Raw genomic sequence first — 23,400 nt, 5'->3', positions numbered from 1 at the left:
CACGGAACACAGAATTGTATACGAGTCGATCGCAGACTGTACCATACAACTGATGCACCCCAAGAGAACAATAGAAAAAAATGGTTAAATGCTTCATAATTGACCTGCAACAACAACTCCTTCTCTCCCTGTCAAACGATCATTGCATCTACTTCCTGTCGTCTTTTAGCACAGATTCATTTAAGTTTAGAGGCAGATGACTCTCCGCCACGCTTGATAGCCGTGCGGTCTGGGGCGCCTTGCCACGATTCGCGCTGTCTAGGGCGCCTTGCCACAGTTCGCGCGGCTCCCCCCGTCGGAGGTTCGAGTCCTCCCTGGGACATGGATGTGTGTACTGTCCTTACCGTTAGTTAGTTTAAGTAGTGTGTAAGCCTAGGGACCGATGATCTTAGCAGTTAGATCACAAATTTCCAAAAATTTCTACCGCAGGTAGCTCTCCTTTTTCCAGGAAAGCATTCAAAGTCAGCAGTCAAATGGAATATATCACTATTACCTCAATAGACACACAGTAAACTGTTGCCATACAGCAGTTGTTTGTTAGCTGACACTGCAAGGTTGTGATTGGCGGAGACTGTGAAGAGCCACATCGTAAATATCGTTTGTTAGGGTCTAAGCAGTCCTGCACGTGGTCAGACACGCGATCCATTTTGTCGTTCTATACTGCAGTTAACCCATTTGGTAATCGCCACTCCTTGGCTAAGGACACTTTGTGAAAATTTACAAGGCGATTGTCGACAACTTTGGGGTCACACCTGGGCTTGTGATCCGACGTATATAAATTTATTACTCTAAATTTGGTGGTCAACCACGTTAAACATTCTATTTCAACCGTCTTGTCGTTGTGACGAAAAATATCTGCTTACCTGGTTCCCAGTGCTTCCAAAACTCCTTCTGACCGAAGCGCTTGCCTCTTAGTCCCAGCTGAGAGTCGGCCAGGACTATACACTCACACAGTGGGAGATGTAGGCTGATTTCTACCAGATGCTCTTAGGATTCTGCTGGGATTTCCCATACAAAAGTCAAAATGTAACGCACTAGAAAGTAATCTACCGTGGAAACATACCAGCAAATGGTCGTATTGAAGATAGCACCATAAACTTCGACGGAGTAATACACTGTGGGATCAAAAGTATCCGGACACCTGGCTGAAAAGACTAAAAAGTTCGTAGCGCCATCCATCGGTAATGCTGGAATTCAATATGGTGTTGGCCCATCCTTAGCCCTCATGACACCTTCCACTCTCTCAGGCATACGTTCAACCAGGAGCTGGAAGGTTTCTTGAGAAATGGCAGCATTCTTCACGGAGTGCTGCACTGAGGAGAGGTATCGATGTCGGTCGGTGAGGCCTGGCACGAAGTCGGCATTGCAAAACATCCCAAAGGTGTTCTGTAGGATTCAGGTCGGGACTCTGTGCAGGCCAGTCAATTACAGGGGTGTTAATGTCGTGTAATCACTACGCCACAGACCGTGCATTATGAACAGGTGCTCGATCGTGTTGAAAGATGCAATCACCATCCCCGAATTTCTCTTCAACAGTGGGAAGCAAGAAGGTGCTTGAAACATCAACGTAGGCCTGTGCTGTGATAGTGCCACGCAAAACGACAATGGGTGTAAGCCCCCTCAATGAAAAACACCACCACACCATAACACCACCGTCTCCGGATTTTACAGTCGGCACTACACATGCTGGCAGATGACGTTCACCGAGCATTTGCTATACCCACACCCTGCCATCGCATCGCCATATTGTGTACCGTGATTCGTCACTCCGCACAATGTTTTTTCCACAGTTCAATCGTCCAATGTTTACGCTCCTTAGACCAAGCGAGGCGTCTTTTGGCATTCACTGGCGTGATGTGTGGCTTATGAGCAGCCGCTCGACCATGAAATCCAAATTTTCTCACCACCAGCCTAACTATCATAGTACTTTCAGTGGATCATGATGCAGTTAGGAATTCGTATGTGATGATCTGGATAGATGGTCTGCCTATTACACATTACGACCCACTTCAACTGTCGGCAGTCTGTCAGTCAACAGACAAGGTCGGCCTGTACGTTTTTGTGGTGTACGTGTCCCTTCACGTTTTCACTTCACTATCACGTCGGAAACAGTGGACCTAAGGATCTTTAGGAGTGTGGAAATCTGACGCACAGACTTATGACAAAAGTGACATTCAATCACGTGACCACGTTCGAAGTCCGAGAGTTCCGCGGAGCGCCCCATTCTGCTCTCTCACGAGGTCTAAAGACTACTGAGGCCGCTGATATGGAGTACCTGGCAGTAGGTGACAGCACAATGCACATAACACGAAAAACGTATGTTTTTGGAGGTGTCCAGATACTTTTGTTATCACACAGTGTATAATCATTGACACTAAATGAATGTGAGACCCTGTATTCATCAGTTGAAATTTCATTGTGTTTACAGGTGGTTGAAGCAGCGGATAAGGTCAGCACTGTGGCTGCGTTAGGGGCGACTGGTGTGTATCTCCTCGGTCTTGTCACCCCGTTAGGACCAGTGATGGCGGTAGCTGGTGCTTGTGGAGCTGTTAGCGGCCTCTACGGCGCGGCACGCAGTGGTAAATCGCTGGTCGACCGTGGTAAACACGGCCAAACCGTCAACCCCTTAAGCGATCGTCAGGTAACGTCTTACTGTATTTATTTATTTTTGGTCCTCAGTCTTCCGACTGGTTTGATGCGGCCCACTACGAATTCCTCTTCTGTGCCAAACATTTCGTCTTCTTGCAACCTACGTCCTTAATTATATGCTAGGTGTATTCTAATCTCTATCTTCCTCTAAAAGTCCCTCTAGTACAAGGGAAGTTATTCCCCAATGTCGGAACACATGACTTATCGTCCTGTCTCTTCTCATTGGCAGTGCTTTCCATATATTCCTTTCTTCCTCGAGTCTGCAGCGATCCTCCTCGTTTCTTACCTCATAAGTTCACTTAATTTCGACATCCGTCTATAGCACCACATCTAAAGTGCTCTGATTCTCTTCCGTTGTGGGTTTTCCACAGTCCATGTTTCACTACCATACAATGCTGTACTGCAAACGTACATTATCAGAAATTTCGTCCCCAAATTAAGGCTTAAGCTTGATACCACTAGACCCCCTCTGGCCAGGAAATCCCTTTATGTCAGTTCTAGTGGTCTCTCTATGTCATTCTCGCTTCGTCTACCGGGGGCTGTTTTGTTGCTTAGATTTTGAAAAATTCGTAACTTCAGATACTTCATGACCGTCAATCCTAATGTTAACTTTCGTGCTGTTCTCATGTTTGGCACTTCTCACTACTTTAGTATTTCTTCGGTTTACTCTCAGTCCACATACTGTACTCGATAGACTGCACATTCCGTCAAACAGTTTCTGTAATACTTCCTCATACCCAGTGACAATAGCATTGTCTTCATCGAATCATATCATAGATACCCTTTCACCTTGAATTTTAATCCCACTCTTCAGCTTCTATTTTCTTCATTGCTTTTTCGATGTGTAGACTGAACAGTAGGGACAAAGGACTACATCTCTGTCTAGCACAATTTTTAATCCAAGCACTTCGTTCTTGATCTTCCAGCCTCATTGTTCTGTCTTGATGATTGTACATATTATATATTACCCATTTCTCCCCACAGCTTACCCACGTTTTTCTCAGAATTTCGAACACCTTCCACCATATAACATCGCCGAACGCCTTTTCCAATTTGATAAACCCTATGAACGTGTCTTGATTTTTCTTCGATTGTGCCGCCATTATTGAGCGTAATGTCAGAATTGCCTCTCTGATGCCTTTACTTTTCCTAAAACCAAACTGACAATCGTCCAACAAATCCTCAGTTTTCTTTACCATTCTTCTGTATGTTATTCTTGTCAGCAACTTGGAAGCATGAGCTGTTAAGCTGATTGTGCAATAATTCTTGCACTTGTTGGCTCTTGAAATCTTTGTAATTCTGTGGATGGTGTTTTTACAAAAGTCTGTTCGTCTGTTGCCAGTCTCACAGATTCTACACACCAAGCCGTTTTGTTGCAATTTCCCCAAAGACTTCAGAAATTCCGATGGTATGCTACCTATCTCTCATGCTTTATTTGATCCCAGGTCTTCTAAAGCTCTTTCAAATTCTGATTCTAATACTGAATCTCCTTTGTCTTCCCTATCGTCTCCTGTTTCTTCTGTCACTTCATCAGAAAAGTCGTCCCCTTGTAAGAGGCCTTCAGTGTAGTCTTTCCACCTATCCACACTCTGCTATGCATTTTACAATGGAGCTCCCATTGCACTCTTAATTTTTTTGCCCTTGCTTAATTTCAGTGACAGTTGTTCTGTACGCTGAATCAGTCCTTACGAGAAATTTTTTTTTCATTTCTTCACATTCTTCATGCAGTGATTTTGCCTTAGCTTCCCCGCACTTCGTACTTAGTATATTCCTAAGTGACTTGTATTTCTGTACTCCAAAATTTCCATAAACATTATTGTACTTTTTTCTTTCGTCGATCAACTGAAGTATTTCTTCTGTTACACGTATTTTCTCTACAGTTACCTTTCTTTTACCTATGTTTTTCTTTCCAGCTTCTGTTGCTGCCATTTTTAGAGCTGTCTATTCTTCATCAGTTTAACTGCCTACTGAGCTATTAATTGTTGCAGTATCTATAGCCTCAGAAAACTGAAAGCGTATCTCCTCATTTTGTAGTACTTCGTGTTCCATTCGTTTGCGTGTTGGTGCTTCCTAACTAGTCTCTTAAATTTCAATGTATTCTTTATCGTTACTAAATTGTGCCCTGAGTCTGTGTCTGTTCCAGGAGACTCCATAACAATCTGAGGTTGACATCATAGGAAGCAAGTGCTACTCAGAGATGAATAGGTTGACACTAGAGAGGAATTCGTGGCGGGCCATATGGAACCAGTCAGAGGACTGGTAACACAAAAAAGGCGAGAAAGGTGTTTTGTTTCTATCTCCCATACATTTATGCCAATTAACTTCCATATTAGTCAAACTTACACTTACGGTCTCATCAGCCGAGATTGCAGCTACAACCTCAGTAGGACATGGGAACCAGCATTGAGTCTAATTAAAAAGACGCTCAGTAAAGGAAACGAACGGGTGACTAGGGTGGACGAGGCAATTACACCGACGCCGCCACAGACGCCGACGCCAGCGTCTCACCGACCGCTGACGCGCGGGTGTGGACCGCAGAGAGAATGCCTCGCGAGGGTAGGGGATTTAAGACGGCCGCCCAGGAGCTCAGTTCGTCAGCGCACCTGATGATGGCGACATGTCTGATCGCCGAAATATTGTGTCCGTTGGACGCTATGGACCGGCAGTACACCCGTGGACTGTTCGAACAAACTTACACTAGTTCAGAATTACTGCATAAGAAGTTACCTTACTGATTACCTTCTTTTGACCTTACGCCAGCTCGGTGTAAGAAGTCCATTCATGATTCATGTACTTCTCATTAAGCCCGTCGTTAATGTTCTAACTTGCAACTTTCTACATTGACACACTCAAGGATGCATGTACTAAATTGACTGTTACTGCTGTTACAGTATATCCTGCTTGCAAATACAATAAGAACTAAATTGATGTTATGGTGAATGTGGAGGTGCAAATTCATATTCTTCCTGCTCTGCAAGTGGAACAGAAAAAGGAAAGGCAAATGAGCTTGGTATGTACTCTCTGCCATACACTCAATCAGACTGCTGCTGTGGTCCGCACTTCAAAGATTGTTTGATGCGGCTGTCCACACTAATCTGTATTGTGGAAGCTTCCTTATCTCTGAATAACTACTGCAATCTGGCTTGCTGTATTCAAGCGTTGGTCTCCTCCTGACATTTTAATCCTCACCATCTCAAGAAACACACATACTCTCTCTCTTCCCCTCTCCCTCTCCCTGTCCCTCCCTCTCTGACCAAAGAGAAAACTCCTTCATCCTTCAACCCTCTGAATGTGTGTTATCAACTAATACCTTCTTCTGATGAAATTCACGTTATAAACATTTCTCTCCCCAGTTTTATCGAGTACCGTCTCACTTGTTATCTAATCTTCGCATCTAATCTTATATGTTCTTCTGAAGCACCACATTTCAAAAGCTTGTATTGAACGGTGTGTCATCCACGTACAGGGTTACAAGCCAGACAAATACTATCAGAGTTCCTATCACCGACTGTCCTTGATACCTTCAATTACCATCAAATCTGTCAAAAGCTGTCTGTAAATCTCTAAATGCTATATACATACTTTTGCCTTTCTTCAGTGTATCTTCTAAAATGTGTTAGGGTCAGTATTGCCTAGTGTTTTTACATTTCTTTGGAACCCAAACGAATCTTCTTGAAGTTGGCTAGTACCAGTTTTCTATTATTTTGTAAATAATTAATGGCTGTATGTTACAACCATGTCTTAAACATTGTATGTAGAGATGCAAACCATAAGTAGATCTTCCTCTGTTCGATACAGTGGCACTGAAAGCTTGTTAAAATTTAAACCGGAAATGTAAATGTCTTGGTTTTTGATACGTCATTATTGTGTATTGTGTACATATTGGCTATAGATCACGTTATTAGACTCGTTTTGATTGTTAAGTTTCTTGTGTTACATCAGAGGGATTAATAAACAGGTGAATGTTAGATTTGATTGCAAAGAACTGTTGCTATTTGCTTGATAAATGAATATGTCTCAAGATACGGTGGAAAAATCTGTTTGGCAAAATAACATGTCTATTTTCCAACAAAGCACACAGCACGTGGGTATGTAAAGTTTCTCCACCATTTGGCACGCCATGTTTTGGGGTTTTGGCTTAATTGGGATAAGAATATGTGTTACTTTTCAAGTCAGAGTCATTTGGCTAATCTCCTGTAATCTGTTTTACATATTCTGATCTTCGGTGCCCCTGTTAGTTTTCCTCTTCAATGTTCCTGAATGGGCCGGCCGTGGTGCTCTAGCGGTTCTAGGCGCTCAGTCCGGAACCGCGCGACTGCTACGGTCGCAGGTTCGAATCCTGCCTCGGGCATGGATGTGTATGATGTCCTTAGGTTAGTTAGGTTTAAGTAGTTCTAAGTTCTAGGGGACTGATGACCACAGATATTAAATCCCATAGTGCTCAGAGCCATTTTTTTGGTTCCTGGATGTTATAATAAATGTCCCATTGATGTCTCCCTTTGTCAAATAACGGTGTTCCTCATCTACTAATTTTAGTACAAAAAATTTATCTCAGCATTTCATTCCAACCATTCTTCAATAAAACGATATTTCAAATATTACCAGCTCCTAAGCCATATTTTGTGCTAAGTATAGCGGTCATTTATTTTGGAGGCTTTTTCTCAATCTGCCTTACACCCATCCCAAGGTCTGCGAACCTTAGCGCTGGTATCTGTTGTGTTGCATTGTTACTCCTTCTCAGAAATTTGCTGTTGTATTGCATTGTTACTCCTCCTCCGAAATTTGCTTTTGCTTACTTGATTTCTTTAACTTAAAAGTTTAACAACAGTGATAATAATCAGGCTTGCATGCTTTCCTTGACCTTCCAATTTTTTCTCTTTCATTTCTGCCTACTGATCTCTTTCCAAATAAGCAGCAATAGATACTTAATGACTCTAATTAATCTAATCAAATATACAGGTAAATTTGAGTCTACATGCTCTGTAGTGCTCACTTAAGCACTTGGCAGGGATTGCATCAAACCACATCCATACTCTTTTTCTACCACTCCACTGTCGAATAGCTCATGGATAAAACGAACACTCAAATCTTTACCTGCGAGCTCTGACTTCTCTTATATTATCATGATGATCATTCCTTCGTATGTAGATGGGTGTCAACAAAACATTTCAGCGTTTGGAGAAGAAAGTCTTGCCGTAACAAAAAAAAGCCTTTCTTACAATGATTCACACGACAACTCTCATATCATATCTGTGATATTCTGTTCCCTATTTCATGATAATGCAAAATGAGCTACCCGTATTTGATCTTTTCAGTGTCCTCCATCAATCCTATGTGATAAGGATCTCATACTGTAAAGCAACTCTCTAGCAGAGGATGGGAAAGCATAGTGTTATTAGATTTGTTGCATCTTCTAAATGTTCTGCCAACAAAAGGCCGTCTCTGAGTGACATTCCCAACAGCATTATTTCTAGAGAGAATATATTCATGGTTGCAAAAAAGATAGATTTATTAGTTCATCTGCAACGTATTTTGACTGTATTGAAAAGCACTGCAGGTAATCTAGGAAAACTACAAAACCCAGTACACGTATAATGGCCATATACAAAATCTTTAACCCTACAACATAAAAGTTACAAATCCTAAATTACATTTAGGGGGTGGGGGGATGGTAACTAAAGAGCGTACTAGTTCCCATAGCATACAGTATAAGATTTAACACTTACAAAACTATGGCTAAATAATAATCTCGTGAGTGAGGAATCAATTGCATAAAGTTACACGCAGGAAAGAATGGGCTAAGTGCATTTATAACAGGTAAATATAGAAGAATGCTGATGGTCACAATTTTTACCTAAAACAAGAATGATGTCAGTTCATATACAAGATTTTTAGCTGAGGCCTACCGTGTCGTAGTACCAGGAACCTCATCATGTGGCAACACCACAGTTTCTAACTGTGGGAGCCTATGTGCAAATAGTCGGGAAGAACGCCCTGTTTCTGAAATAATATAAGTTTGTAAACTGATTTGAAGATTCAGATCGTAGTGCCAAACAGCGCCTGATTTTTCGACAATAACTGTTCGTTTAGAAGCCTAGGCATTGTGAAGTGAATGTTTGAAATTTCGAAATCAAGCAAATTTAATTTTATTTTCTATGTGCAAGATTATAAGATTTTCCAAACTTCGTGACTGATGACCTGACGCTTTTAATGTTCAGAGAGGGAATATTTTTTAATTTACCCTTTTTGCTAGCAAGAATTCGCTGAATCTGTTAGTACATAACCCCCACGTCTGTCAGATACATTCGGCCGGACATTCTGGGCACATAATTCTATAAATCCCGATTTCAGTAATAAACGATTAGTGGGATTCTCATCGTGGCAGAGAGCATATTGAATTGAGGTACCCCGAGAAAAAACAATGTGGACATTAGTCCAAATAAAAAAATTTCGCTAAATTATAAAAAAAGGGTCAAAAATGGAATCGCAAGTGGGGGGGGGGGGGGGGGGGGGGAGAGTGGTTTGTGTTTGCAAGGCAAACTTCAGCAAAGTACACCTGAAAATGTTTTAATAATGGCTGGTTTTTTGCTTAAATTTTTAAAATAAGAGGCCATAGAAGCCTTTACAAATATCTATAAAAAGTCACTTAATGCACATGTGCTAAGACATCTGACGATTAGAAGGGATAAACGGTTTCAGAGAAAAACTAGATATGGCTAGAGAAAATGGAAATCACAGGAAACTGTGTTTAACTGTTATTGAACTTACAGTTTCTTTAATATAGTCCTGCTGTGCACCCAGTCTTTACATTCACACCACATTTGCCTGCATCTGTCACATGTTACTCTATCATTAATTTACAAGCAGCCCTGAGAAAAGAATTATATATCTGAAATTTGGTAGGAGAGCTTGGTAAATTCATGATCACACAAAGCTTTTCCTGCTGTCAACCCCTTTCCAATAGTACTCGTGCCACTGACAAACATAATGTTCTTCTCAGTATATTCACTACTTTCATTCATTCATGTCCTCCACACCTTAACTTGAAAACTGTAAAAGACCAGGCATCCTCTGCTCAGAGACAAAAAAAGTTACGTTGATACTACAGGAATCAATTGAAAGCAAGACAACAGTGTAGCCAATAGCTGAAAGCTGAAAGCAATTGGAAAAAATGCCACTAGGCTTATGAATTCGAAGAATAGATGATACAGAGCAACAGATGGGTGTGTCTTGAGTTTGCACACTGCCATCTACACTGAATTTAGGACCTCTAGCTAAGGCTTTGGTCTAAAATACCTTAATATCATCACAAAGCATACTTGAGCATCATAATCACCAATAAAATGCTTTCATCATGTTCAGTGTACCTTCTGGTCTTAAGAAATGTACTGTTTTTCATATGTTCGTAAAGAACAAAGTTACAGAAAGACAGTCACATTGGCTAATGTCGTTTGGTACTTAAATATCATTTGATTTACACCTGTCTAATGTCCGCCCCTAGTAGCTGAGTGGTCAGCACGATGGAATGTCAAACCTAGCGGCCTGGTCAATTGCCGGCTGGGTCAGAGATTTTCTCCGCTCAGGGACTGGGTATTGTGTAGTCCTTCTCATCATCATTTCTTCCCCACCGTCACGCAAGTCGCCGAAGTGGCGTCAACTCTAAAGACTTGCATATGGCGACTGGTCTACGCAATGGGAGGTCCTAGCCAAATGGCATTTCCATTACCTTTCTCATTTTGCTTTCTTGATTTGGGATGTTCAACATAAATGGCACAACAAATACAATTACATTTCGTGACCTTTTCATTAAAGTTGTTAACCATGAATGACTCTAGTTTGTGAGGTTGATTTCATTATCTTGTAAATTTTTCACATCACTGAGTAGGTGGTAAGATTTTAGCATGGAATACCTCACTTTTCAGTGTCACTCAAAGGCATAGAGAAAGTAGTGTTCCATCGAAGACAGTCATTTCAGGCAGAGTAAACATGCAGTTTATGACCATCCTTTTGTACTGATATTTTGTGTATGCTTCGAACTAGCAGTGTATAGCACCTTCATCTTGTTCTATACTTCACAGGCAGCCATGTCGTGGATATCTGTGGCGGGCAGTGTGGTCGGTATGGCAGCTGGGGCGGCAGCGAGTCGAGCAGCAACTCTGGCGAGGAATGGCCAGGTGATGAGCAAGACAGGACAAATAACGTGCAATGCTCTCAACGTAACCTCACTGGCTGTCAATGCCACAGGTATTGGTATTGGCGCCATCAGCCTTCGTGAACGCATCAAGGAGGGGGAGGCAACAGCTCTAGAAGTTTTCCAGTTCAGTGCCTCACTGTTGTTTTTCGCTCATGCAACAGTCAATTTCCAGACAGCTTCACAAATAATCAAGGAAACACAGAAAGGAGTAATGGAGGATTTTGAGAAGAGTCTAAGAAGCAACCGGCACAGGAAACAGTTCAAGAAGTTGGCGAAGAACACCGCAGCTACTGGTGAGAATCCAATGGATGGTAATGCAAGAGTTATTAGGGGCATCCGCAGCATTGATAACAAGGATGATTTCTTTGCTGGCATGGTCAGAACAAGGAAAGACTTTGGCGGCCACAAAGCCGTTTTTTCTGAAAATGGAAACATAGTTGTGAATGGTGGTGCAGAGATACATCCAATGAAACTGTATGAACTGGGCAAACAGCAAAGGAGAGAATTCCTCTCATTGGCCAAGCAGGCATCACAGGGCAAAGTATCTGATGCGACCTTAAAAGCTCGTTTTGATTCTGTGCTCAGCACTAACACTTCTGGCTCTTCTGGGAGGAACACATCTGAGGACAGTGATGTAATGGAGGCAGAAAAAATACTGACTTCACAGCTGCAGCAGGGAACACAAGGGATAACCATAGGCAGAAATGAGGTTATGCTTATGCTGTCAGTTGTGGACAAGCTCACAGTTCTGGTGTGCTCAAAGACAGACAATAAATATGCGAAATGGTGGCACCTTATCTGGCACCATGTTAGTAAACTTGTTAAGGAAATGTGCAATACATATGATGAAGCTCTAAATCTTGAAAAACAGATACATAACTTTGTAGATAAGCGCCAGTTTGATCTGATAAACGGCATACAAATGACCAATGTCTTCATGCATTTCGTTTGTGAGGTTTACAAGAAATACAAAGATCACATTGAACAACTGATAAAGGATATAGAGAAGAAATTGAAGACAAATGATATCATCTGTGAAAAATGTAAACAGGCCATGTGACAAGTAAGGAGCTTTATTTACTGAGTTTGTGAACTCTGTTAAGACCTGAAAATTAATAGTTACATGAGTGCTATTGCAGTTGGAGAACACACAGTATGTATTGTCTTGTTACATCAGTGTAAAAGACAATTGTTTTAAAATAAATGTAACCTCTGCAGTTATTACCAAGGATTGCTATAGTTCCAACTTGTAATACTTTGTATTGCACCCTAGGTAAAAAGTAATGTTCAGTTCTGTGCTGCAGTTTTTTGAAATGTTCAGACTGACTTCTTGTATTTTAAGATCTGTGCAGCATTTGAAATGTGGGTTTATAATGAAAGCACAGTAACAGTAGTGCAATATGATTAAATTTTCTGTCTATCATAAAAGTTGCAACACACTATGATGGGATAGCCTGAGTTTTACTCAATTTGTTCTGTGTTAGAGTATTATTATTATTATTATTATTATTTATTATTATTATTCGGCTTTATTTACTGGCTATTTTTTGTTACTTAATGATTTTCAGTAAAACATATAATTTGCAATTTAAAGTAACAAAAGTCATTGATTTGCTGATGTGCTTATATTGACAGACAGAGAATTTAATAAGTGGTCATTGTACATGAAAAGAGAGACTGCCTGCACAATATCCTAAGAAGAAGGATAGTGGATTATGTACAAAATTGTAATAATAGAGAGAGCACTGCAGATAATAATGAGTGGAAAGACTTGTCACACATTATCTAGGACACAGCAGAAGCAGATGTACAGAGGACACAGCTACATAGTTCAGAGAGTTTTTTGGTAATCCACACAGAAAGGAATGTAATATATAAGAAACAGCTCACAAGACTGATTCATTAAAAATATTTAGTTGTTGTTGTTGTTGTGGTCTTCAGTCCTGAGACTGGTTTGATGCAGCTCTCCATGCTACTCTATCCTGTGCAAGCTTCTTCATCTCCCAGTACCTACTGCAACCTACATCCTTCTGAATCTGCTTAGTGTATTCATCTCTTGGTCTCCCTCTACGATTTTTACCCTCAACACTGCCCTCCAATGCTAAATTTGTGATCCCTTGATGCCTCAAAACATGTCCTACCAACCGATCCCTTCTTTTAGTCAAGTTGTGCCACAAACTTCTCCTCTCCCCAATCCTATTCAATACCTCCTCATTAGTTACATGATCTACCCACCTTATCTTCAGCATTCTTTTGTAGCACCACATTTCGAAAGCTTCTATTCTCTTCTTGTCCATACTAGTTATCGTCCATGTTTCACTTCCATACATGGCTACACTCCATACAAATACTTTCAGAAACGACTTCCTGACACTTAAATCTATACTCGATGTTAACAAATTTCTGTTCTTCAGAAACGATTTCCTTGCCATTGCCAGTCTACATTTTATATCCTCTCTACTTCGACCATCATCAGTTATTTTACTTCCTAAATAGCAAAACTCCTTTACTACTTTAAGTGTCTCATTTCCTAATCTAATTCCCTCAGCATCACCCGATTTAATTTGACTACATTCCATTATCCTTGTTTTGCTTTTGTTGATGTTCATCTTATATCCTCCTTTCAAGACACTGTCCATTCTGTTCAACTGCTCTTCCAAGTCCTTTGCTGTCTCCAACAGAATTACAATGTCATCGGCGAACCTCAAAGTTTTTACTTCTTCTCCATGAATTTTAATACCTACTCCGAATTTTTCTTTTGTTTCCTTTACTGCTTGCTCAATATACAGATTGAATAACATCAGGGAGAGGCTACAACCCTGTCCCACTCCTTTCCCAACCAATGCTTCCCTTTCATGTCCCTCGACTCTTATAATTGCCATCTGGTTTCTGTACAAATTGTAAATAACCTTTCGCTCCCTGTATTTTACCCCTGCCACCTTTAGAATGTGAAAGAGAGTATTCCAGTCAACATTGTCAAAAGCTTTCTCTAAGTCTACAAATGCTAGAAATGTAGGTTTCCCTTTTCTTAATCTTTCTTCTAAGATAAGTCGTAAGGTTAGTATTGCCTCATGTGTTCCAACATTTCTACGGAATCCAAACTGATCTTCTCCGAGGTCCGCTTCTACCAGTTTTTTCATTCGCCTGTAAAGAATTCGCGTTAATATTTTGCAGCTGTGACTTATTAAACTGATAGTTCGGTAATTTTCACATCTGTCAACACCTGCTTTCTTTGGGATTGGAATTATTATATTCTTCTTGAAGTCTGAGGGTATTTCACCTGTCTCATACATCTTTCTCACCAGATGGTAGAGTTTTGTCAGGACTGGCTCTCCCAAGGCCGTCAGCAGTTCTAATGGAATGTTGTCTACTCCCGGGGCCTTGTTTCGACTCAGGTCTTTCAGTGCTCTGTCAAACTCTTCACGCAATATCGTATCTCCCATTTCATCTTCATCTACATCCTCTTCCATTTCCATAATACTGTCCTCAAGTACATCGCCCTTGTATAAATCCTCTATATACTCCTTCCACCTTACTGCCTTCCCTTGTTTGCTTAGAACTGGGTTTCCATCTGAGCTCTAGATATTCATACAAGTGGTCCTCTTCTCTCCAAAGGTCTCTTTAATTTTCCTGTAGGCAGTGTCTATCTTACCCCTAGTGAGACAAGCCTCTACATCCTTACATTTGTCCTCTAGCCATCTCTGCTTAGCCATTTTGCACTTCCTGTCGATCTCATTTTTGAGACGTTTGTATTCCTTTTTGCCTCCTTCATTTACTGCATTTTTATATTTTCTCCTTTCATCAATTAAATTCAATATTTCTTCTGTTACCCAAGGATTTCTATTAGCCCTCGTCTTTTTACCTACTTGATCGTCTGCTGCTTTCACTACTTCATCCCTCAGAGCTATCCATTCTTCTTCTACTGTATTTCTTTCCCCCATTCCTGTCAATTGTTCCCTTATGCTCTCCCTGAAATTCTCTACAACCTCTCGTTTTTTCAGTTTATCCAGGTCCCATCTCCTTAAATTCCCACCTTTTTGCAGTTTCTTCAGTTTCAATCTGCAGTTCATAACCAAGAGATTGTGGTAAGAATCCATATCTGCCCCTGGAAATGTCTTACAATTTAAAACCTGGTTCCTAAATCTCTGTCTTACCATTATATAATCTATCTGATACCTTTTAGTATCTCCAGGATTCTTCCAGGTATACAACCTTCTTTTATGATTCTTGAACCAAGTGTTAGCTATGATTAAGTTATGCTCTGTGCAAAATTCTACAAGGTGGCTTCCTCTTTCATTTCTTCCCCCCAATCCATATTCACCTACTATGTTTCCTTCTCTCCCTTTTCCTACTGACGAATTACAGTCACCCATGACTATTAAATTTTCGTCTCCCTTCACTACCTGAATAATTTCTTTTATCTCATCATAAATTTCATCGATTTCTTCATCATCTGCAGAGCTAGTTGGCATATAAACATGTACTACTGTAGTAGGCATGGGCTTCGTGTCTATCTTGGCCACAATAATGCGTTCACTATGCTGTTTGTAGTAGCTAACCCGCACTCCTATTTTTTTATTCATTATTAAACCTACTCCTGCATTAGCCCTCTTTGATTTTGTATTTATAACCCTGTATTCACCTGACCAAAAGTCTTGTTCCTCCTGCCACCGAACTTCACTAATTCCCACTATATCTAACTTTAACCTATCCATTTCCCTTTTTAAATTTTCTAACCTACCTGCCCGATTAAGGGATCTGACATTCCACGCTCCGATCCATAGAATGCCAGTTTTCTTTCTCTGATAACGATGTCCTCTTGAGTAGTCCCCGCCCGGAGATCCGAATGGGGGACTATTTTACCTCCGGAATATTTTACCCAAGAGGACGCCATCATCATTTAATCATACAGTAAAGCTGCATGTCCTCGGGAAAAATTACGGCTGTAGTTTGCCCTTGCTTTCAGCCGTTCGCAGTACCAGCACAGCAAGGCCGTTTTGGTTAATGTTACAAGGCCAGATCAGTCAATCATCCAGACTGTTGCCCCTGCAACTACTGAAAAGGCTGCTGCCCCTCTTCAGGAACCACATGTTTGTCTGGCCCTCCATTGTGGTTGCACCTACGGTATGGCCATCTGTATCGCTGAGGGACACAAGCCTCCCCACCAACGGCAAGGTCCATGGTTCATGGGGGGAATATTTAGTTATGTTGAAAAATTTGATTGCTGTGCAGAAAGATTTATTCTTTTATATGGCATGTTCTCCATCAGATGAAATATTTTTTTAAAAACAGTTTATATTAACTTCCATGATATATAGAAGGTCTTGATATTAAAAGCTGTATGTTGTATTTTATGACTGCAGAAAGAAAAACTAATGCTTCTTGTGTATCCAGATGACAGTCACAGTGAATTCAATATTCAATGGATGTAATAAATCAGAAATAACACATAGATACTGCTTTGTTGATCCACAATATAAAGTAGATTCAGGGATAAGATAGCCTTTAGAACAAAACAATGTATTAGTATAGTTGAAAAATTTCATATACTTCTTCATTGCAAACATACTGTGATGACACCATCACTATCACTAGTATTGGTATCATATTGAACCGTTGTTGTTAATGCTGTGTAGTGTTCTTGTAACATTTAATAGAACAGTCATTTCATAAGTACTTTCAGGTGTTCTGACGCCTCTTACTGTAAGGAGTGGATAACTGTTGCAAATTTCATAAGACAGACCTCATCAATATGTAAGGTAGAAATCATGGTATATTGCAAAAAATCAAGAAAATACTTCAAATCAGAAGCATCAAACTGAAAAGAAATTAAATATTGACATTAAATAACATTTTAAAATATTGATAACCAGAGACAGAATGCAAATTGATCTCAGTAGTGTAGGTACTAAGTTCTATGATCCATGAAACTCATGAGGTGATCAAAGTAGTCAGGTACAGTTAATATTACTGTTCCTTTTGCAACTGACTAAAAATTAAGCAGTTTTTTTATGTCACCACCAGTCATGGTGGCTTATTCTTGGATGCATGTTCACCTCATAGAAATTTTCTTAGTTTCAAGTGTTGCAGTGAAACCATACTTAAATCACTTCATCCAGAAAGATATTAGCAATTACATTTGAGTGTGTGAGTTCGAAAAGTGGTCTCTTCAAATTTTTTCCACATTTTTTTTTTTACTGGAGGTAACTGATCTTTATACCCGTGCACATTGATTGGTATAACAGCGGGTCATTAGAAGGGTATTGAGTCAGAGAAGGGGTTATGTGGATATAAAGCAGCATATAGTGGACCTTGTAACTGAAACCACTGATTCCATGTATTACTAATTCATCTTTTATTTTTAAAGTACAAGAGTCTCTTGTAATTGAACTTTTGTAGGTTTTTAAGGCAGGGAAGGTGTCTGATTTTAACTATGAAACTATTGTAGTAGCTGTACTTGCTCTCTGAGATTTAATATGGTACAAAATAATGTTTTAAGTTACTGTAAAGGAAATGCTTTGCCGTATACAGAACTATGAAGAAACAAGCTGCTGTATTGCTCTTTTTTATAGCAGTGTAGTGCTTGAACCACCTGCTGCATCCGATATCATCAGAAAAAGGCCTCACTGGACCCCATGTTTCCTTTCTCAGAATAGCAGTGTGTCTTGTTCACTCAGGCAAGAATTTCCATTTAATCTGCACTATTTTTGTTGACTCCAACAATATTTTTCTCAGAATAGCAGTGTGTCTTGTTCACTCAGGCAAGATTTGCCATTTAATCTGCACTATTTTTGCTGACTCCAACAATATTTAATTACTGATCACAGTTTGTAAAGTAACGGAATGTTGCTAGTTCATGGACCTCTATCCAAAGTGTGGTGTGAATACTGGGGCTCTATCTGAAATAATATTGGCATAAAACAAAAGATATTACACTGAATAAACACTTCACTGCCTACTTTCTGTTTTGAATCTAATCACATTAACAATCTGATTGTAGAATAGTATAATGTTACCGTACAACAGTCCCTCCAAAGAAGAGATTAATTCTATGAATGTTTGTGTTCAACAGCTTCGAAGAAGCAGTTTGACATTATCTTTCAGAGGGTGTTTAACAGTTACTGAAATGAATTTAAATTATTACGATCACTATTCAATGTTCTGCTTGGAATCAAGATGGTTCCAAGCTGTGAGACTCTGATGTAGCTCAGTGACTACCATATTTAAAGTTTGTAGTTACGTATTCACAAAAATTGAATAATTGAAATTTAAGTGAATGTAACTTCAAAATCTGAACCATGCAGTGAATTTGGAATGCAGCCAGATAATTTTATATACACACACATGTAACCTCAAAATGTGAACCATGAAGTGAATTTACATTGCAGCCATATAATTTTATATATACACGCATGAAGTTAGAGCTGTATTTCCAGCTAAATGCATGTGTGACAGTCTTGCATTATCATAATTCTCAATCTTGCGACCATTTAGATTTATACTAAATTATTTAATCACATTGTCAATGAAATTTGGATTCAGTTTATGACTTTAAGATAAAGATTTTAACAGATATTTTTAAATAGCTATGTCCACTCAGTAACTAGATATGACATTCATGACTGCAATATTCATTACACACTTGTTACTGAGATTCAAAAGAAAATCTTGCCTTGTTTATCATTTTTGTTGTGATATTGTAATTAGAGATTACAGAATGGTATCTGGCTAGGCTCTTCATGCCTCCAGTGAGATGAAATTATTTTGTTACTACCATGTTGCTTGCAGTGGGAATTTTCCTCAAAGTTGCGTTGCTTGCAGATTCCAACTTATATTGATGGCGGCTGATTTGACCCAAAAGCTACTGCTGCTGCACCAACTTCCACTCCCATATGCAGGTTCAGCACTCGAAATATTTTGACATTGATAAACATGTCGCAGCTATGTTATGTACACCAGGCAATCCTGTACGCGAGTGCTGTCTTTTCATTTTGTTCTGTCCATGCCACACTACTTAGCAGCCGATTCATCCGTAAAACTATCGACTGAAAACCTAAAGTGGATTCCTGAGTTCATTATTTGCTTCGACAAACGTAATATGCAATTGTAAAATAACTTATGAATATCACTTTTGTGCTTTTGGTTCTTTTAAACAATATATATCACTTCATTTACTTTTAACAGATTGTTAATGTGTGTGACATGGGAAACATCCATATTTGTAACATAATTTGGGAACATCGATACTTACATGCATCAAATCATAGTCACAGGTAGCCAAAAATTTTGATAAACTGTTTAGTCAAATTTAAGCTGTTATGGTACAAAATGTTCCAATAAAGAAGAAGGAACTAGATGATATAAAGGAAATTCTACAATACATACCTAATGAGCTGAAACGATTTTATAACAGTATTGGCTACCGGGCAGTAAAAGCCCCAGTTGTTGTCTGTGCATGTCTACAGTGCAACAAGTTATGTATCTACCTTTTTCTATGTTTTACTAGTGGCATATTTCTTAAATTTGTGTGTTTTCCTATTGAAGAGGTTTAATCTGACAGTTAAGTGTAAATGCAGGCAATCTCATCCATTGGTGACACTTGTTAAAGTTGCATATCTAGGCGTCTGTCTGCATTCGTAGTTTACTTATTCAGCATGGCTTCTTCAGCATGGGTAAGAGATGTGCATTCTGTGTACGGATGCAGGAGGAGCTGGGTACAGTTTGTGAACTGCTGAATGCATTATTGGTTATGGTCAGCTGTCTCCAGGCTGGTGCCGTAGGGTTTAGCAGTGGCAGAGAATCCGGCCAGTTGCATGGGATGCCCAAGATGTCAGTTGTTACATGCAGGGGCTCTACTGCCGAGGTACTTTCTAGTGTACCCAATGCGGCGGATCTGCCTTCACAGCAGGGTCAGTGGCCGTTGTTCACTCATTAGTGTCAGTTGACATGGAGGGCGAATGTGAACTCTGACTGCCTGGCCTATCCCGTTTGCCCTGTTGGAGAACACGTAGCTCTTCCTTCAGCACGTTCTTAACAGGCACGCTGGGTAGGAGCTTGCTAGTTTTAGGGAGTTCTCTCAGGCACTTATTGGACCCCCTGAGGAAGATAGTGTTCAGGACTGGAAAGAAAGCGAATGTGGTCTTGGTATGTGTGCTGGTGGTGTGATCCAAGATCTGGAGGTGGCCTTGCATGGGCTATTAAGCATGAAGAGTACATGTCTCTGCAAGTTGTGGCTCACATCGGCACAAACTATGCTTGTTACATGGGTTCTGAGATGATACTCAGCTTATACAGGCAACTGGCGAATATGGTGAACACTGCAGCATTGTTCCCAGAGTTGATCGGGGTCTCCCAGTTTGGAGCCGAGTGGAGGTTCTCTACTAAAGGCTTGGTCAACTCTGCAACAGTCTTTGTTGCAGATTTCCAGACCTGCTTTATCGGTGGGGATTTGTAGGACTCCCATTGATAAGTCAGGCGTGTTTTACAGAAAGGAAGCAGCTACTCGGGTAGCAGAGTACTTGAAGAGCGCACATGGATGTTCTTTAGGCTAGGTAGTAGTTTGAGGGACTCCTATCAACATTCGCCAGTCAATACACAGGAAGGAAAGCGGCAGTCAAACTTTTATCTATAGGTTGTCCAAGTAGTCGTTACAATGTTCCCGAATTTACAGCCCTCCAGAAACGTCTCTCACTCAATTTATTCTTAAGACCGAGAGCTGGCCAAAACGTCAAATCACAAGCTTTCAGATATTTGTCAGGGCTTGGGACTTGTATTGAAAAGGCTAATAAGATGTCATAGGAGGGAGAGTCTTCATTGCAGATGCGAAAAGTATTGGCAACATTAACATTTCGAGTGTAGAATGGGACATCTATGGATGTATTTCAGGGGTACAGCTAGTCAGTCTTGCAAAGTACTTTTGCAATCGTTTTCAGAAAGCTGCTAAGAGCAGCTAGTTCAGCAGCCCAGTGCAACGAAAATACCTTACACCCTGTAGATACAAACAGACCAGACGTTATCGACAGCATCAGTAGAGAGACAGGGACTAATGATCATGTTGTCCTTATAGCAATATGCTTATGGAAGTCAATAAATCAGCATAGGAGGCTAGGAGAGGATTTCTGCTAGAAAGAGCAGACAAGCAGTTGTTACCATTTCAATTAGACAGTGATATGACATCACTAACTTCCAGTAGATGGACATAGAGGAATTACGGGCAAAATTTAAAAAGATTTTAAATCGTGGTGTCGAGAACAACGCATATTGTGAGCATATTAAGGGCGGGTAAGACCGACCGTGATTTAATAATGAAATTTGCAAAACGCTGGGGAATCAAAAGGCAGTTGCACTCTCGGTTCAAACGAGAACGCTCAGAAGGTGGCAGGCCAAGATTTTCAGAGATTCGTGCGTCTCTGAAAACATCATTGTGCGAAGCGTAAAACTGCTGCCACCGTAATGCCTCACCAAAATATGTGACTGAGAACCTGGGAAAATTCTGGTCCTATGTAAAATCACGAAGTGGGTCTATGGCTTCCATCGAACAAAGTCATTTGACAATCGCACAGACCCCCGTGTGGAGACTGTAATAATAGGCAACACTGGCGTAGAGAAACAACTGAAAAAGTTGAAAATAAATAGGTCGCTAGACACGGGTGGAACCTCATTTCGGTTTTACGAAGAGTAGGGTACTGGACACTTAGCTTGAGTTTATTGTGAATCTCTCGCCTAACGCAATACCCCAAGCGACTTTAAAAAAACTGCAGGTGACTTGTATATAAGTAGGGTAAAAGATCGGACCCGAGAAATTACGGACTAATATTTCTAACATTGGTTTGCTGCAAAAATCTAGAACACATTCTCATTTCGAATACAATAAATTTTTTTGAGACCAAGAAGTTTTTGTCCACAAACCAGCAGGGTTTTAAAAGTCATCGCTCATGTGAAACTCAGCTTGCTCTTTTCCCACATGATATAATGCGAGGTATAGATGAAGAGTTACAGGAGAGCTCATGTTTCTAGATTTGTGGAATGCATTTTACGTGGTGCCCTACTGCAGAATGTCGACGAAGATACCAGCGAATGGAATAGGTCTTCAGGTATGAATGGCTCAAACACATCTTAAGTAATAGATCCCAGTATGCTGTCATCGACTGCGAGTGTTCGTCAGAGACAAGGATATCGGCAGGAGTACCCCACTTTTGGAGCCATCAACGAAAAGTTAGTTTGGTATTGGAGGTAAGCATGGAGAGAAGAATTGTAGATGAACACCAAAATTAGGCAGCAATATGAAGATTCAAATGGATACATGTGGCAGTAGATATGCAGAAACTAATGACTGGCTACAAAAGCTGTAATTGAGTGACCACATTACACTGAGGTGGCAAAACCCATGAGATAGCGATACACACATACACACACACACACACACACACACACACACACACACACACACATGGCAGCGGTATTGGGCACACAAGGTATAAAAAGGCAGTGCATTGGCGGAGCTGTAATCTTCGAATGCCATGCGCTCCGCCTCGCCTTCCACATTCACCTTCCGTCCCCCACGCGCATCCTCTACGACATCATCCCCTTCTCTCACCTTCTTCTTTTCCATGAACACATCCGCACACTCTATATTGTCCGCCGCCGTGATCCCCCTCACCCCCTGGCGTCTCCCTTCCACTCCACCCGTAACCAGTTGCTGTGCCTTTACCATTGTGTTACACCCTCTCTCCATCTCCATACCCTCCATCTCCTTTCCCAACGCAGCTTCCACTGTCAGCTCCTCCCGGATGATGAGCTTCACCCTGACATCTATCCTTCCTACCAAGTCTAACCCCATCTTCCTGCCTCCTCCTCAGGGCTCCCTCTCCTCCCTCTCTCTCCTCCTGAGCGCCTTCCCCCTCCTACTCCCCCTCCTCTCTTGTGCCCCCTTTCAGTGTCTCTGCACTCCCTCCGTCCCCTGTCTTCCCTCTTCAACTCCCACCCCACGTGTCTCCTGCCTCTCTATGTACCCGCTGACGCCCCTACTCTCTTCATGCTGCCTCTTCCCCTGCTGCCCCTTGCTCTCCTCCTCATTTTCCATCCTCTCTGACCTTTCCCTCGGCAGGTCCCACCTGGCAGTTTTATTCTTCGTTGTGTGTGCTACAAGTGGGTTTTAAGTGTGTTGTTGTGGAGTGTTTTTAATACTGTGGCCGACTTTTAACCTGTACATGTCCATTCAGTGTCTTCTTTGTGTTTTAAGACTCGCCAACTGTGCTTTTTAACATTCTGGTGACTTTTTTTACTGTCCCCCATGAACGTCTCCATGTCAGTCTATTTTTACCTCCATTTTCTCCTTTTACTCTGTTTTATGTTCCCATTTTTATCGCCTTATGTATGTAACATTTTATCTTATTTTAGTTGCCATGTCACTCGGCTGAAGAGCGGCGGATTGTGCCGCTGACAGCCCTCCCCTGCCCATGCCAGGGGAATGAAATCACAATAATGAAAAGAAAAGCGGAGTTGTCATTTGTCCTCAGGTGATTCATGTGAAAAGGTTTCCAATGTGATTATGGCCG

The 23,400-nt window shown here is 40.9% G+C and overlaps 1 protein-coding gene across 4 annotated transcripts in view; it reads left to right on the top strand.

The window, feature by feature from the left end:
* Window positions 1–12,764, top strand: part of LOC126485104 (uncharacterized) — a 242,259-nt gene extending 229,495 nt beyond the window's left edge. For 3 of the 4 annotated variants that reach the window (XM_050108728.1, XM_050108727.1, XM_050108729.1), the window contains 2 exons: window positions 2,429–2,641; window positions 10,728–12,074. In XM_050108728.1, coding sequence (XP_049964685.1) covers window positions 2,429–2,641; window positions 10,728–11,903 — 1,389 coding nt within the window. In that variant the 3' untranslated portion in view covers window positions 11,904–12,074. Of the gene's footprint in view, window positions 1–2,428; window positions 2,642–10,727 lie in introns of all 4 variants that reach the window. The other variant, XM_050108730.1, reaches the window with a different exon arrangement.
* Window positions 12,765–23,400: the final 10,636 nt, after the last annotated feature.

This window comes from Schistocerca serialis, chromosome 6, assembly GCF_023864345.2.
Source record: "Schistocerca serialis cubense isolate TAMUIC-IGC-003099 chromosome 6, iqSchSeri2.2, whole genome shotgun sequence".
Lineage (NCBI taxonomy): Eukaryota > Metazoa > Arthropoda > Insecta > Orthoptera > Acrididae > Schistocerca > Schistocerca serialis.
This window is presented reverse-complemented; position numbering and strand designations above follow the sequence as displayed.